The sequence below is a fragment of the Cardiocondyla obscurior genome, linkage group LG03 (genome assembly GCF_019399895.1).
Source record: "Cardiocondyla obscurior isolate alpha-2009 linkage group LG03, Cobs3.1, whole genome shotgun sequence".
Taxonomy (NCBI): Eukaryota; Metazoa; Arthropoda; class Insecta; order Hymenoptera; family Formicidae; genus Cardiocondyla; species Cardiocondyla obscurior.
The window spans coordinates 5411198-5427166 of NC_091866.1; the positions used below are offsets into that span (position 1 = coordinate 5411198).

Sequence of the window (15969 nt, forward strand, 5' to 3'; positions counted from 1 at the left end):
ATTGAGGTGATGAATTTTATAACAGCTATACGTACTCGATTAACAATGTTATCGAAGACTTAGAAACGTTATTCACGTTTAGACATTTGTTAAAACGTCCCCTTATACCGTCGCGTATACGTCACACGTCGAGTCGTCATTGGAAGTAATAATAATCTATTCTCATCTCGGACGTCTCGTGCTGTCCATTGTCACTTTATCGTGAACAACAAAAGGCGATGCGCTCTTTTTTCTTTTTTTTTTTTTCTTTTTTCAGAGTCGACGAACATTGCGACTACATATCGGGGTCACATCGATGGACATGCCGCGTGAACGAGCCGCGATTTTACGCCAACGCGACGCGAGTGAACATTATATTTTTAGATTGCTTTTGCAATGGTAGCCGCCGCCGTCGGCTGATACCTGTTACTTTTTTATCACCGCCCAATGACGAGCGTTCTCTTCTTAGAACGGCAATCAGAGGTTCGTCACGCTCCATTATCCGCCGCGGAGCGACGCCCGCTGCTGATTGTACGCGTTACGTGTATTATTTCACGGCTGCGTCTTGAGAGGAGGGATAACGAGATCGCCCCGCCGTACGGTCGATTAATTATAAAAAATTGCGAGCAGTAAGACACCGGTGCAAGTAGGTCGTTGAGACTCCGTTTGAGTGCCTTACTTTTTTTTATTTACCGGAATCGTTGTGCCAAAAGATTTTTCTAAAATATGTGATTGAAAAATTTATGCTCCTGATGTAGACTTTGATATTCTTTGTAGAATGAAATATAAAAACAATTTTTTTTTTATGTCGGGATTTGTATTTAAAATAATGCCGGTTGACTGAAAACGTATACGTTTTTCCGGAAAGTATGGACCACATCTCGCTCGTCGGTCGATCGCACAATGCCGGGTCATATATAGACTTTACTACTATGTAATGTAACGGCTCCGACGAATTTTCAAGAAAGCGCTTTTTCAATAATTTTGAAGAGAAATATGGTTTAATCCTTGATTGATTAATCAAGGTTTTTTTTATAGGTTACCGTAAAAAAATCATATTTGGATTTAATTTGTCTCGAATGTTTAAACGAAAATCTTTTTCTCGAAAGTCTTCTTCTCGAAAAAAGACTTTCGTTTAGACCTCAGGTCAGGACAGATACCTAAATAAGTAACTAAATTATTTAATCGAAATTCCTGCTTCTCATATATTTCCCCTAAATTCTGCTTCGATATTAACGAAATGCATACAACGTGAAATCGTTGTTCTATAATTCAGAAATGGAATATCGTCGAGAATTCATTTCGGGTCGCGCGACTTGGGAAATCCCTTAAAGCCGAGAGATCTCGGCAGTTACTTCCTCCCCGCCGAAATCTATTTCCTTAGTTTTGAAAAGGAGCACCCTCGTAATTTTTTTATCTCCCCCTGCGCTCTACACGTGCCTCTTCTGTGTTTCAGGCTTATATGCGGCTTTATATGCAGGCCGCAATTCTTGACGTGTATGTACAATGCTGATTTCTTGATGGAATTTAATATACGAAACATTTCGCGTATTTCAATTTCTATGACAGGTAATACTCGAGTACTCGAGTCATGTGTGCTTGTCTGTGTTTGTACGGTGCAAATTAATTAAATATACGCGGACAAAAATACGTTTTCGAAGATATGCAAATTCGACGAGATACGTAAATTGTTAAATTTTCTTTTTTATTATTTAGATTAGAGACAAAGGAGAGATGAAATTCATTTATCGGTCAAACCTAAGTGTATTTTTATATACGGTTGAACATAAAACCAGATATCGAAATATTTCAAAGAGCGTAGCGTATGCTAAACGCGTGTAAGTAATAGCTAATAGCAGCACTGCTTCTCAATACGAAGGAAAATAATTTTTTTTTATCCGAGATACTTTGAATCTAAGAGTAGATCGATACTCTCGCGATTTGCAATCTTTCTCATATGACTGCATATTTATCTTTTAATAAATACGTATCATCCATCTACGCTATCTTGCTCCTCAACGGTCAGAAATGGACCTTTATAATAAATCCTCGTTATTGATCGCCACTAAATTGAGAAAGCATACACGTTCCTATAAGGAAGCATCAATCTAATTTCTACATATAACTGCCATTTGATTATCAAGCTTGAGGAGCCCTATTAAATTACGTTTTAAAATTATACGCAATTAACACTTGAACCAGCGATTAATTTCTATTATTTAATTCAGGCTATTAAGTCATATAACTTATATTATATAAGTTAAGTATTTATATTCTCCAAAAAAGAAATGAGGGGTGTTAAAAGTATATAAAATAATTAATAAATTTAATTATTCGTATTTAAAAATTTCTTAAAAAATTAGGACTGCAAAGTATCGAAATAGAAATAAAAATAAAATAAAATATCTTAAAAATAACTTCGCGATTGTTGAGTGAATGGGAGTTAATTTCCGATTTATGCTTATCCGCCCAGCGAACGAGAAACGGCTAGTGAAGGCGACCTTCCTCAACGGTCTCGGATATTCACGAGCGCGGCACACAATGCGATATTATTACGCGCTACCTCGTTGCGCGATGAAGTTGCCTGTCGTCCCGGCACGCGTCCGAGTTTCTGTGTCCACGAGCGGTGTCCTCAGGCCTATGCACACGTGCGCGTTTCCACCTGCCCGCCCACCCATATTCCATCGCCCTTCAAAGCTGCGCTAGACTGACCTTGTTCCAGCTTCGAAGAAAAAGCAGGTTACATGAAATTTCCACCCCCTGAGGGAGGGCTCGACCTGCATCGCCCTAACTGTGAGTTATATTATTCGATCTTAACTTATCTGGCTGTCAGACGGGACTTAATTTTTGCTTTAAAATTAATTTTTGTCAGAAAGTGCGTCTGGGTAGTACGGATCAGATTTGCACGTCTGTAGAATAAGTCGGTAAGACCCGTACAAACTTTCTTACGTACGTTATGAATTTCTCTACGCTATAAATAATTTATCTATGACAGATTTTATACGGGTATTTATATATATATATATATTTTTTTTTTTTTTTTTTTTACAACCGTCGGAGTGACCTCGAAACATTTTTATATTAAAAATTTAGTTTTTAATTTTTCAATTATCTGTTCCTCAATTTAAATATGTATTGCGCGGCACGCGTTCAAAGAAATTTAATTAATAATGTTAGGTGGTTGCAAAATAAAACTGAGTAGCTATTGTCAGCGTGTATTACTATACTATACATGTTGCTCATTACAGAAAATTTGCTGCATTTTATCGAGTTATAATACATGCGGCTAGTAATGCGATTTTCCCGACGTCTTTTTCGTGCTTTGTGTAAAATAAAATATTTAAACGTTAATCGATATATGTTTTAACGCTTCCACCTAAAAGTTATATTTTAAATGCCACTCGATATTTTCTATTCGCTACAAAAAAAGAGAGAGATCGAAATTATAACTAGAAATAAACAGATTGTTTGTTCAATTTTATTTTCTATATTAGCAAATAACGTACAATTAATAAGTATTATCGAAATGCTTTCAGATTTCGTTAGACGAGTATAATTAAGCGAACGTTAAAAATCGTATTAAACGGGTCGGAAAACTCTCGTCGAATTCTTCGCAAAAGATTTTGTAAACGCGATCCGCTCGTCTTGACGTTTGCATCCCACCTTCGAAATGCTTCATTACTGTTTATCCTCGTGCGACTTTGCAAAAAAGATATTCGTTTCGCTCTTCGCACGAGTCTCAATATTTACCCGCGGTCCAAGCCGTACTTACTTACGCTGCAGGGTTCCGCGTGCATTCCTATTTTCATTCATTTTCCCCGCGTACTCCTCTCGTGAAAAATCTCGACCTACGTTCGCCAGTCGGCGGCCCTCCCGTGAAAAGTGTTTGATGGCAGTGGCGCGGCACCGCCGGGCTTTTCCGTGGTCTACTCCACTACCTACTCAAGACGGCGGTCCCGATCTGTCTTCCCCCTGGGGTTTCCGCGGGGTGAGTTATGTCAGAGAAAAGTTTGGGCGTATACAGAGCCGCGTCCGCGGTACACGCGATCTACCCTACAACCTCCTCGCCTCTCTCCCGTCTACGTCTACCACCCCCTCGTCATCCTCCGCTCGTCTCGCGCGCTTCACCGTCTCTTTCGCTCCGACTTCGCAATCGTCGCCCTTTTCCGTCTCGCCTTCGCAATGCACCCCCACGCCTCTCGCCTCCCCCGTTTCCCCATGCCCCCTTGACCACCCTTAGTGCGCCCTTCCATCCTCCGTCTCGCTCCTGCCGTTTTTCTTTCTCGCTCTCTCTACTTCGCGATTCTCCGTCCGTTTCCACCCCCGACCATCGACGTTCCGCGTTTATCGAACCATTGCGCGCGCACGGATAACAGTTACGGGGCGTGCTACGTCTTGGTTGGCCGTAGACGTAGGTGGTGGACGCACGGCCGACCGACGACGACGAGGACGACGGCGGCGACGTCGACGTCGCCGAGGACGAGCGCAGCAGATTATCAGCGAGACTCGCCGCGCGAAGAGAAATAGTTCGCAGTAATCAGTCGTTCTCGCAACGTTCCCGAAGAAACGTGCGCGTAGTGTTTGTTACCCGCAACGTCTGGCCAGATCTGCCGCGCAATCCATCCATACGCGAGTCCACTCGGGGAGATTCTACGGGGTGCAGCTGCAAGGTATCGTTCGAGATAGCGAGACGAGGAATTAAATTTCGAAGAAGCGTGCGTAACAAGGGGAGATCTGGCATCGGCACAGACGAGAATTGATTGTAGGTGTTATCGTCGAGGGTCCGACGGTCGAGGTATCGAATTTTAATAAGGATTCGTACGCTCGAGTCGTTAGTCGCGTTCAAGAAAGTGCGTTAAAAGTGCTTCGGGAGTGCAACTCGAGGAAGCGTGGGCATACAACTATCTACGAAAGTAAGCAGACGCACGACACGCGAGGGGACAAGAGTCGGAGTATCGAACAGGGTGACTCGGTGCGACGATCCAGTGTTTTCGTTCACCTGGCCCATCATCCCTCCGAGAGGCGGAGGGTGGTAAAACATCGATCGCTCGCCATTTTGCGCGACGGCCGACATCTTTTGCGCGTATCGACGACATCTTGCCGCGTGACATCTTCAACGACACGGAAGCTACGAAAATTGCGAGTCTATATCCGGAGGAAGTGCTAAATTAATAACATATCTACCCCTCGAGTACGTCTCGTTTCGTTCACCATCTCTTCCCCGTGGCTGATTGATCATCGTTAACGATCGCCATATTGTCTATAACGTTCTCTTGCCGCGCCGAGGGTGCATTATCGCGGAGTTCCACATAAATTAATAATAAAAAAAAAATTTGGCAGAAAAGCGGAAGGTAGATCAGTGCCCGACGTCGCGGGAGGAAGTACAAGTGTCCTTCAAATCGAAGGGAGAAATCAGCAGGCTGGGAGGTAGGCTGAGCGAGGTGGTGGGTCCCGTCGTGGAGGAGGCCATCGAGCCAGGGGATGCAACCCCGCTGACGGGACCCTCGAGGGAAACCTCGGTTCCTAGAGCACCCCCGCCCCAACGTGTTAATACGCCGAGCCCACCGAGACCGCCGCCCGCTACGTCCCAGCATCACCAGAATCCGGGACATCAGTCCCAAAATCCCGGGCATCACAACCCGGGTAACTCGCCTCACAACCCGGACAATCCCGGCCACCAAACTCATAATCCAGGCAATCCCGGCCACAATCCGGGCAATCCCGGCCACAACCCGGGCAATCCAGGGCACAATCCCGGTAACCCGGGCAATCCAGGCCACAATCCCGGTAACCCGAGCAATCCGAGTCCCGCTCAACAAGATCAAAACCCTGGTGATCAGCCCGTGCAAAATCCCGGAAATCCGACGAGTCCTGGACGAGAAGCTCCTCCTCACCCGAACGTGAGTCGGCAGCCTAGTCAGAACCCGCAAAACGGAAGGGAGCAAGCACAGCCGACGAGTCAACAATCTCAAACCCAGCCGCAAGGGCAACCGCAGCATTTAGAGCGTAGCGCGAGCACCATGGGGACCGTATTATCGTTCAGCCCGCGAGACCGTCGCGGATCTGGTTATCCGCCAACGGGGCATCAGCATCCCGCCGACTTTACGTTGAATAACTTTAATTACGAGCAGCTGAATAACGCGAAAAATCGCGAAAACAAGAGTAGCGTTGCCATGGTAGCGCCGGCGCCACCCTCGAATCATCCGCCGACCAACAACAATTCGCTACAGAACAATAATATTAATCTGAACAATAACGACAACGCGAGGATCATCTCGGAAAAGAACGCCCTGGAGAAAAATCTAAAGAAGCACTCGCTATTCATAAATGCTCTGTCGTGGAAGCGGTTTAGCACAACTAATAATAACAAAAAGAAGCTCGACAACAAGAACAAGAATATCGCCTTTAGACAGCCACTCGATAACATTCCTATCGTTGATAAAAATAAGAATATACAGACGCCGCAGGTAAGCACCGAAGCAGAAAAAATTAAAATTCTAATTTTTTTTTTATATGAAAGCTTTATCTTAATCTGCAATAAGCATCGCACTTTTTATTCAAATACTATGATATATGTATAAATTCCTTAATAATTAATTTAGAAGAATTTTACATATCATAATATCATGCATTTGCTATAACATAATTGTTTACCGTTTACTAATTTTCTATGACGTGAAACAAGTAAAGGAATAAATACACAGTTAAAAAAAATATTCTCATTACTTACAGCTTAAAGAAATCTAGAGACTACTAACACGTGTACGGTAAAGAATAAAGAAATGAAATATACAACGTGCTTTGACCCCCGAGACACGATCGAAAGCACATTGATCGGTTACCGTCTCCTTTTGCATGACACAAGCTGTTCTTTTTCTCATAAATGTTCAATAATATTTCTCTTCAGAAGCCGAATTTTCAACAAGTATTTAATTTAATACAGTTAATGATACGAATAATTATTTTAATAAAAATAATTTTTTTTAGACAAAACCACCAGCGTCGAATAACAATCACACCACGCACAATCCGACGTGTGAAAAATTGGTGCAGAAACCTTTGCCCCCTGGACCAAGGAAAACTGTCATCCAAGCTTCCACCTCGGAATTGCTCAAGTGCCTCGGCGTCTTCCTACACAAGAAATGCACCCGTTTAAGGGACTTCCAGGCCGGCGACGCTGTCATGTGGCTCAGAACTGTCGATAGAAATCTGCTGCTTCAAGGCTGGCAGGTGAGTTCGTCACTTTCAGAGTGTCGTAAAGTTATTTTGTTCTCATTTTTTAATTATAAATTAACGAACCTTCGAGGCCTTTAATTATATGTTGAATTTTTTTTTGTGATTGCTTAAGACGCTTTAAATTAATAAGTTTTTATAAATAATTATGCTTCGTAAAATATCTTACTGGGCGATAACAAAATTATCACGAGCACTGGCGCGTTATAATTAATATATCAATCTCATTTCGTTTTAATTGCATAGTTAAGATGCACTAACAGAGCACGAGGTAATTAGCTTTCGCTGAACTGTTATGATTAACGTCGATGTACGTAAGTTACAAAATCGATGCAGTCGACGTTTTATTAAATGGCAAATATTGCCCTTTAAAAAATATTGCCGTACAAACTAATGCAAATGCTACACTAATTTGTAATTATATGTAGAAAATATTAATAACTTTTATTAAAAATAATTCCGCACGGCTCGGCCATAGTTCCGTATCGAAATATTTCAAAGAGCACGCGCAATTTAATTAAAAAATAATTAAAATTTAATTAAAAAAAAATAAAAGAAAAGAACAAACATTTATCTTCGATGCGTTAAAAAGTTTTATTTCCCTGAAGGGACTATCATTACAAGTAGTGCACACGTGTTACGAAAGAAAGGGCTTTATTTGTATTAAGTCCTCTGGGACCCGGACACGTTCTATGAGGATAGGCATAATGAGAGTCATTCGAGACATGCAATATGCTGAAGAGAGAATTAGGCAAACTTTTCACGGGATAAAGCTAAGAATTTTTCATTTTAATAAATCTTTTATCACGGCAATCAAATATTAAATATACTATTAATATATTTTGTATTGCAGCAAGAAAGTATAATGAATCACGACACGGCTCTTATGATTACTTGTGTAATATAGTGTAACATTTGCTCTGACAATGAGTTATGTATAACGTTAATCAGTTATAATATATTTTTCTCTAAAAAAAAAGAAAAAATTAAATAATTGGAAAATAATTATTTTTCTAATGAAAAAAAGGGCAATTTTAAAATATCTTTTTGACTAACTATAAATTGAAATTTCTCTGCAGTACAGTTTTCTTTTTTTCCTCTTTCTTTTTCTTTTTAATTTTTTGATATCACAAGTTTCGTTGCTTTTAACAAAATTAAATCGTTAGGTACCTACTTCGTTCACGAGAAACGAATCGCAAACCAATCGAAAACATTTGCTCGTAATTTCACAGTCGGTACTGATTCTTGATTCGATTATGAATTCAACGGTTATGCTAATCGGACTATCGTGTGCGATTGCGACCTATGTAAATTGTACGACCCCTATAAGACTCCGCCTTCTCCGCGCGTAGAAGCTATCGATCAAACTAAAAATATTTCACTCTGATAGTCAACTGACGTAGATGGCCGTCGACTTAAAAATACTATGGAACTATTAATAATACAATGCAAAAATCTGCGTTGTTGTTTGTCCACTTTGTGTCTTGTGTCTTTACATATCGTACCTACTGTCTACACGCCGCATTAGTTTTTGCAACTAAAGCCGAATTTTTCCCTCGACAAACGTCACTTTTGCAATTGTTGAATTACTTTAACTGAATTTATTATAAAAAGAATACGCGGACACCGTGTATCATAAAAGTCAAAATTTTTCCGAAGCATAAAAAATTATTTCCATAATGCTAGTTGTTTATTTTAATAACTGAAGCATAGTCAGAAACATTTTTAGTTAATAAGAGTTATAAAATTTCTCAGTTACTTTACTAGGAAGAACGACTTAACTTTTTCAGTCGTATCGTAAAAGAGTTGGCTCGGCGAACGTAAAAATGACCAGCTTGGTCATGCAAAGTAACAAAAAGTGAATTCGCGAAAAAGTAGCGTGTACTACTGCGGATTGCTCGAAACGTCGTTCGCGTCGCTACGCCGTGCACGAAAGGGTCAACTATCTGTCGATCAAATCGGCAGCAATTTTTTTACCTACTTTACGACGAAAGTCGCTATTGATTAGCGTATCGTGCAACCTTCAGCGAATCGCAGCGTTCGTGAAGTTGGACATGAAAAATAGCGCGATACGCGCCAATAATAATTCCAGTTTACCGCGGCGGCTATTTCCCGTTCACGTGGGTGGACTTTTTTCATCGTGAATGACACCCCAATTGTTGCGAACAATTGCGCATTGTTGGTATCGACTGACGCGATTCATCCTTGAGCTAAGATATCTCTAAAGTATTTCTGGTAATTAGATTCCCTGCTTCATATTGATCTCATGGTTGAAGCATTTATCCATTGCGCGAAATAAATTTATTGAAAAGAAAAAAAAAAAAAACTTTTACTCAAGTCATTTAGCGTGCAACAATTGTTAAGAAAAATATGTGAAAGCTTAATTAAATTATTTGTCTCATTTAAAATATTTTTGCAGTTAATCTAGCACGCGTATTTTACATTAGCGTATCTAAATTAAAAAACAAGTATCCCTCATTTTTTTCTTTTTTTTTTATTTCTACAAATCAGAGTTTACAGGTCAATTTAGAATGAGAGAAATGTAAACTTTATTTCCACATTTTTACGGCACGGAATACACCCTCGCGATTATTTCCGAGAAAGCGTGCAACGTATTTTATCATTTGCGACAATTTGCAGCTTATTGCGACACTCGCGTGTTTCAACGCACTTTAACAGGGAGGCGTTGAAGACGGTCCATAATAATGTGCTTTTGCGTAGACACGCGCTCCCCAGTAACGTCCCTGCGCCCACCGACATTGATTTCTCGTGTCGATAAATTCGCGCGTAGAATCGCTGAAAGGACAGACGATAACGTGTCCGATACTTGGAAGCGTTATCTCGGTGTCCAGAAAATAGCCCACTAATGATCAAACGTGTCTTTTTCTTGTTACGCCGACTGAATTGTATTTCTATCGCAAACGTATCATTCTTCGTTGACCTAGAACCGAGCCTCCCTGGGGACTACTCAACATTTATCCCTTATGCTTTATTGTTTAGATTCTTTACTAATATTAGCATTTTAAAACTATTAAAATCAGATACAATAATTTTTTATTTATTATTCATATTTATGCAACGCCTACTCGTCAAATAAATATCATTACTCGTAAAGGCCGCGTTTGCTCGTAAACGTAAAAAGGCTAAAGTTGATTAATTGCTATCTATCTCGTGTAGCGAGTCCTCACCCGTGAGCTAACGAGGTTTCGGTTGACGAGATACAGGAAAGCGCGGTGAGAAAAAAAATACACGGCAATGCCGCTTTAAGAGAAAAACTCGCGTAAGGGATGAAGGGTCATGTACGCCGCAAACGTTGCTCGGGTGTATAACATTGCGAGATCACCCCGCAGGGACATGTGAAAAAATGCGGGTGCACACGAGAGGGACGTTCACCCTTCTTGATTTTAATTACAAAGGGGAGAAAGTATTCTCGTCTCGGACAGCAGCCCCTGGTGAGGAGGGGCTTCTCCTATCGCCCTAAATCTACGATCGGGCGTAAGAAAATTTGTGCGAACGGCCCCGATTTTTTTTTCGGGCAATGCACTCGAATTAATGTCAGCGAAAATGAGTGTTAAAAGAGCTATTATCCCTTAAGTTTAAGTTAATAATTATGAATATTTTATAACAAAGCGCACATTGTGGCATACGACGGTCTAGTAGTAATAGTTTTCTCATTGATTCCCTTTTTCAAAACCAGGTCATGCAAAACTCCGGCCTCTGCCCGTTTTTATCGTACGATTCAATTTGAACGCGTTAATGACTAACGAGATTAATAATATCTAATTATTCACGATTTACGACGCATTTGGCGGAAGTAGGGTGGTCATTTACTGGACATAATTTTTTGACGTTATCATAATACGTCTTCTTTAATGACCTATAAATTTTTATATTCAGCACGACAATAGAGAGCAAAATAATGGAGAAATACGTAATATATAAATCAACCGTAATAAAAACTTACACCAACGCACACGAACACGTGGAAAATATTTTAACGCGGAGATATAAAACAAAGAACGAATTTTAGCATTTTTATTTCTATAAAGCAAATGTACGGCAAAAAAAAATTATATAATAAAGAAATTCATATAACTATATTGAAATTAGATATAATAAAAAAAAAATTTTTTTTAAACAGAAGCCACACTGAGACATTAAAGTACGCCAGCAAACTCGCTTCGCAAATTTTCCACAAACAGGAGCCGATCGGTTTTGTCTAAACGTTAAACAAGATCAAATCAGGCCGCATTGTTGAAAATCTAGTTAAAAGGAAACCGTACGTAGTCGAGCATAAAAATTCCTGTCACGTTTTTTCGCGCGCGTCCGCGGCACGTGTACTGCGCACATGGCATCTACCGCTTTTATTAATTATATCATCGAAAAATACTCTGCGACCGGGAGAAGACAATTATGAATAATGTAACCGCGAAATCTGACAACCCTCGTGCCGTTTGGAATCGGCCAAAAGCGGATATCGGCTGGCGGCACGCGGATATTGCGAGCGCGCGCCTCTGATACACTAATTTACATAATCTAATTACGCGAACGCATATAGCTCGAGGGCTAATTCGCGCGGATTTGGGTTTCTCGCGAAGTTCCATCTGGGACATCCCCAAGCCGACTAAGCGTCAGATTGCCGTTGCGGTCGGAGGGTATTTCGCGTGCATGCCGACTACGCCGCTAATTGGTCCAAGTAGTAGTGAGCTCGCGCTACCGCTATCCGGAAAGCCCCCGTTATCCGCGGTCTTGGAAATTTAATTAAAAGGTTTAGGTCGGCGCGGAAGACGACTCGAATAACGCACGGTGCCCGCTCGGCGGTGGTGCAGGCCGCTCACCCCTGGCGAATATCGACCGACCCGGAGGTATATACGTTCTCGCCGGGTATATTGGCACCCCTAATTCTGCTGCACCGCGTCCTGCGGCCCTCGAGGCACTTGAGTGGCGTTATACCTGATCGAGAGGGCCGCCACTCCACAAGTCACCGGAAGCACGTGGAAACCCTAATGAATCGTGTATGCGACAACGAAGGCTTCCCACCCTTCCCAATAATAACGATAAATGCAAAAGCGCTATAGAAGGTCTATTTTCCACGACGCTTTTTCCGACAACTTCTTCTTTTGTCCTACCTTCGATCTATCGATTTTTCTTTTTTTTTTTTTTTTTTATTATTAAAGAATAATTAAGATTGTGATAGTTATTGAAAAATTAATAATGTTCAAGTGGCCACGAAAGTAAATTTTGATAAAATGTTTCGTTTTTCCCTCTCTTTTTTTTTTGTTGGTTTTATATAATTTTATGAGTACTTCTTTCGTTCACGCGACGAGTTACGTTCTAAACCGGGCTTTACTCGCAAATTACAGATATAATAACGTATCTCCGTTGATAGGCGCTATTTATGAATAATTCTCTTCAATATCGTCACGCGATCCTGTTCGCAATACTATTGACAATTCGTTCGTCGAAGTATTAGTCACCTTACTTTAAAAGTACAACTACATGGCTCTGCAAAATAGGAATTCCAGCACAAAATCTGGTTGCTCGCTTCTTTAGAAAATCGGGGGCGAGGTTTCGCGTTAAGATTGAAATAAAAAAATAAAAAAAAAGAATCATTTGCGGGACTGTGCGCATCTCTTTTTCTTTCCGCCGCATTGTGCAAGGTGCACTGTTCCGATTATCCTTCGATACCGGCACGAGGGCGTGTCGGCGTCGCCCGAGAAGTGTCGTCGGCCCTACCAGCGGCGGCTCAGAAAAGAGATGCATCCTGGCGTATGAGCAAATTGCAAACGTGAGTGCGCGCGGCGTAATGTGCATTAAGCCGAGAGACACGGCTAACGAGAAACGGGGTGGCCGGCTATGCGGCACGAACAATAAAAACAGGCGGCAGGTTGCCGATCGCGCGCTCGGAGGGAAAATGTATCGGGGGCATCGATCCTCCCCGGGTCACCGGTGTGGCCTCACCGCGCTTAATGCACCCACATGTGCGACGGCCGCATCGCGCCGCGGCGTGCGGCACCTCTCACGAATCGATGCACCTACGCTCTTCTCCTGCACTGTAAGCTGATGCATTCATGCGCGCTAATGCGACTCCGCTCCGTCTTGGCATGCACGCCGCGAACTGATGCGTAACACACGGGCTCCCCTTGAAACGTATTATTATACTCGGCGGACTTTTCTCGTAAACGAAGCAAGTTATTCGTGTTCGTAATGCGACGCGTTAGTCGAATTTTGTTTTGACAATTACGACCGTGTTACTATAAATCTGCAATGTCTTTGCGCACGTGGAAGCATAAATTACTCGCGGCAGCATGGATTAAGCTAGCACTTTAAATAATTGTGCCGCAAGAGTACAATATGTCGGTTGTCAAAGAACTTGACAATTTATAACGACACGATTGTCGTAATGCTTCGCAATAATAAAATTGAAAAAATATACAAACTCACCGGTCGATTCGCAGCAGCGGAGTTATTCGGCATCTGTAACAAATAAATAGAAATTTCTTAACTAGTGACTAACTTGGTACCAGCCATAAATTATAAGAAAGTATTTATTATTTAGTGACTATCTTCAAAAAATTAAGTTGTCATTAAAAAAAAAAAAATCTGTAGCATCGGTCGTCTAGTCTCTGTCCAGCTGATCATGTACCAAAATAGATATCTAAACGTTTTTCGACGCGTACTTGTTTGCTGTTTTGTATTGACTTCACCAACACTCGCTCGACTACCGAAATCGCCGGACAAACCGGTTCTCGCCGCCCGCCGCCCGCGCGTCCTCCACCTTGCGAACTTGGAGCGCGAGATCTGCCGGCCAGATGTCAACATACGCACGTACTCACACTACCGCGGCGGTCAACGAACCCGGCGATCAGCGAATTCGGCAGTCGAGCACGTGTTAGATAGGTCAAGACGCGCAATAAATCAGTACGTGGCGAAAAAAATTGAGATATTTTATAATAATAATTATCTAGAATAGAATAAAACTATTAATTTTATGCAATAAAATATGACGATGACACTTAAAAATCAGCAACGATAATACTGCAACAGAAAAATATTAAATTTAATTTAAAAAACTGCCCAAAATAATGTTCACTATATATAAAAAAAAAAAAGATTTTAACGCGTCTTTAATTTATTTTTTACGATTACAACTACTTATAAATTATATACATATATACTTTTATATTATATGTATGTAAAAATAATGTAGCTATATACATAGATGTACTTAATTGCATATTTTCTTTTATGTTTCATGGCTAATGGAGGTCTTAACAAGTATAAATAGACTCGCTATTAATACAACAAATTCTCCTTATATGTGTATCCGCACTAATTAACATCTATGTGACTATATTTATATCGAAAGCGCTTACGTTCGATAGAGGTGCCTATACATGATTAAACTGGCACACATGTGCAGACGTAAGTGTATGGAAAGATGTGCTTTAAAGTTTACAGAGAAATATGCAACGTGTGTGTAGCACCAAGCGATACAGCAAGTTACTCTAAAATTAATACGCATACATAAAAATAATAATGTAATATCGACAATACGTATGTAATTAAGAATTGAATTCATTTCAATTTATTTCGAAATTATATATCAGTTGCGATAACATTAAAATGTTATCGCAAACATTTAATAGACGTATAACTAAAAAAAAAAATTTTTTTCTATTTCCGTAATCGCAAGTTGTCACGAATGTTATTTTTATCGCTCATTATTGCCCGAGATGTACACCGTTGATATTTATATAACAGAACGATGCGCTTTATATGATATGAATCATATTCATTTATGCAGTTACACATTCATGCAGTTATAAATATACGATTATTTCATATAAATCAAGTTGATATTTTTGGATTTAAATTACTTTTCGCAAAATTCTATTACGAGAAATATAAAATTATTCATTAAAAAAATCAACATATTTTATTGAAATTTTTTAATTTAATTAATGCAAATTGTTGATTGATAAAAGATAAAATTTTAATCACCCATTTATCTTTCTTTGTTCGTTAGGACGTGCCCTTCATAAACCCTGCCAACGTAGTGTTCGTGTACATGTTGGTGAAGGAGCTCGTCGACGGAGACGAGGCGTCTGAAAAGGAACTTCAGGCGACGGTATTGACATGTCTCTACCTAAGCTACAGTTACATGGGTAACGAAATCAGTTACCCGCTAAAGCCATTCCTCGTCGAAGATAGCAAAGATAAGTTCTGGGACCGGTGTCTCCTGATCGTTAACCGACTCAGCTCCGAAATGCTGCGAATCAACAGCGAGCCCGGATTCTTCACGGAAATCTTCAGCGAACTGAAGGTACGTCCATCTTGTTAAAATTCGATAAAACTTTTAAAAACGTCCGTGCTTTGATTTCGATTCAATTTCGTATACTACTTTTTTTACATAAAATAAATTTATTAAAAAAAATTAATTTACCAAAATATGAAGTATGTTATATTTAAGAAATATAAATAGGTGAAAAATGTTATCCTTATATATTTCGCCAGGAGAAATTCCAGGAAGAATTCCACCAGGAAAAATTACAGCTAAGCAAGAAGTCAGCGAATTTAATTCTAATCTACGATTCTGAATAGGCCTGCGGTTCCAGCGAACGCGGAAGTCTGACTGGTAGCGGCCTCGAACGGAGCCTCGTCGTCTCCGGAGTCGCGGTACCCACCAAGGCAGCTTGACGGAGCTACACACACCTGCTGGTGCGCATCGCCAGGCACGGCTGCGACGTCACGACG

General features: G+C 40.7%; 2 protein-coding genes across 3 annotated transcripts; both read left to right on the forward strand.

The window, feature by feature from the left end:
- Positions 1-1541: 1541 nt before the first annotated feature.
- Positions 1542-5982, forward strand: LOC139113791 (sporozoite surface protein 2). The gene is made up of 3 exons (XM_070675197.1): positions 1542-1548; positions 5320-5879; positions 5965-5982. Exons 1-3 carry the CDS (start codon positions 1542-1544, stop codon positions 5980-5982), a joined length of 585 nt encoding a protein of 194 aa, XP_070531298.1.
- On the forward strand, positions 4436-15956 carry Cdk5alpha (Cdk5 activator-like protein). Of its 2 annotated transcripts, none has more exons than XM_070674929.1 (4): positions 4436-6446; positions 6967-7209; positions 15242-15538; positions 15817-15956. In XM_070674929.1, exons 1-4 carry the CDS (start codon positions 6000-6002, stop codon positions 15910-15912), a joined length of 1083 nt encoding a protein of 360 aa, XP_070531030.1. In that variant the 5' UTR covers positions 4436-5999; the 3' UTR covers positions 15913-15956. The 2 variants fall into 2 exon arrangements, with proteins under 2 accessions (XP_070531030.1, XP_070531029.1); XM_070674928.1 differs by having other exon boundaries at positions 5305-6446; positions 15730-15908.
- Positions 15957-15969: the final 13 nt, after the last annotated feature.

Excerpts from the sequence above, each read along its gene's own strand:
- Cdk5alpha (XM_070674929.1), top strand. The coding sequence starts at position 6,000 with ATGGGGACCGTATTATCGTTCAGCCCGCGAGACCGTCGCGGATCTGGT. Across the intron at positions 6,447-6,966 it reads AGAATATACAGACGCCGCAG|ACAAAACCACCAGCGTCGAA; the intron begins GTAAGCACCGAA and ends AATTTTTTTTAG. Across the intron at positions 15,539-15,816 it reads AAATCTTCAGCGAACTGAAG|GCCTGCGGTTCCAGCGAACG; the intron begins GTACGTCCATCT and ends GATTCTGAATAG.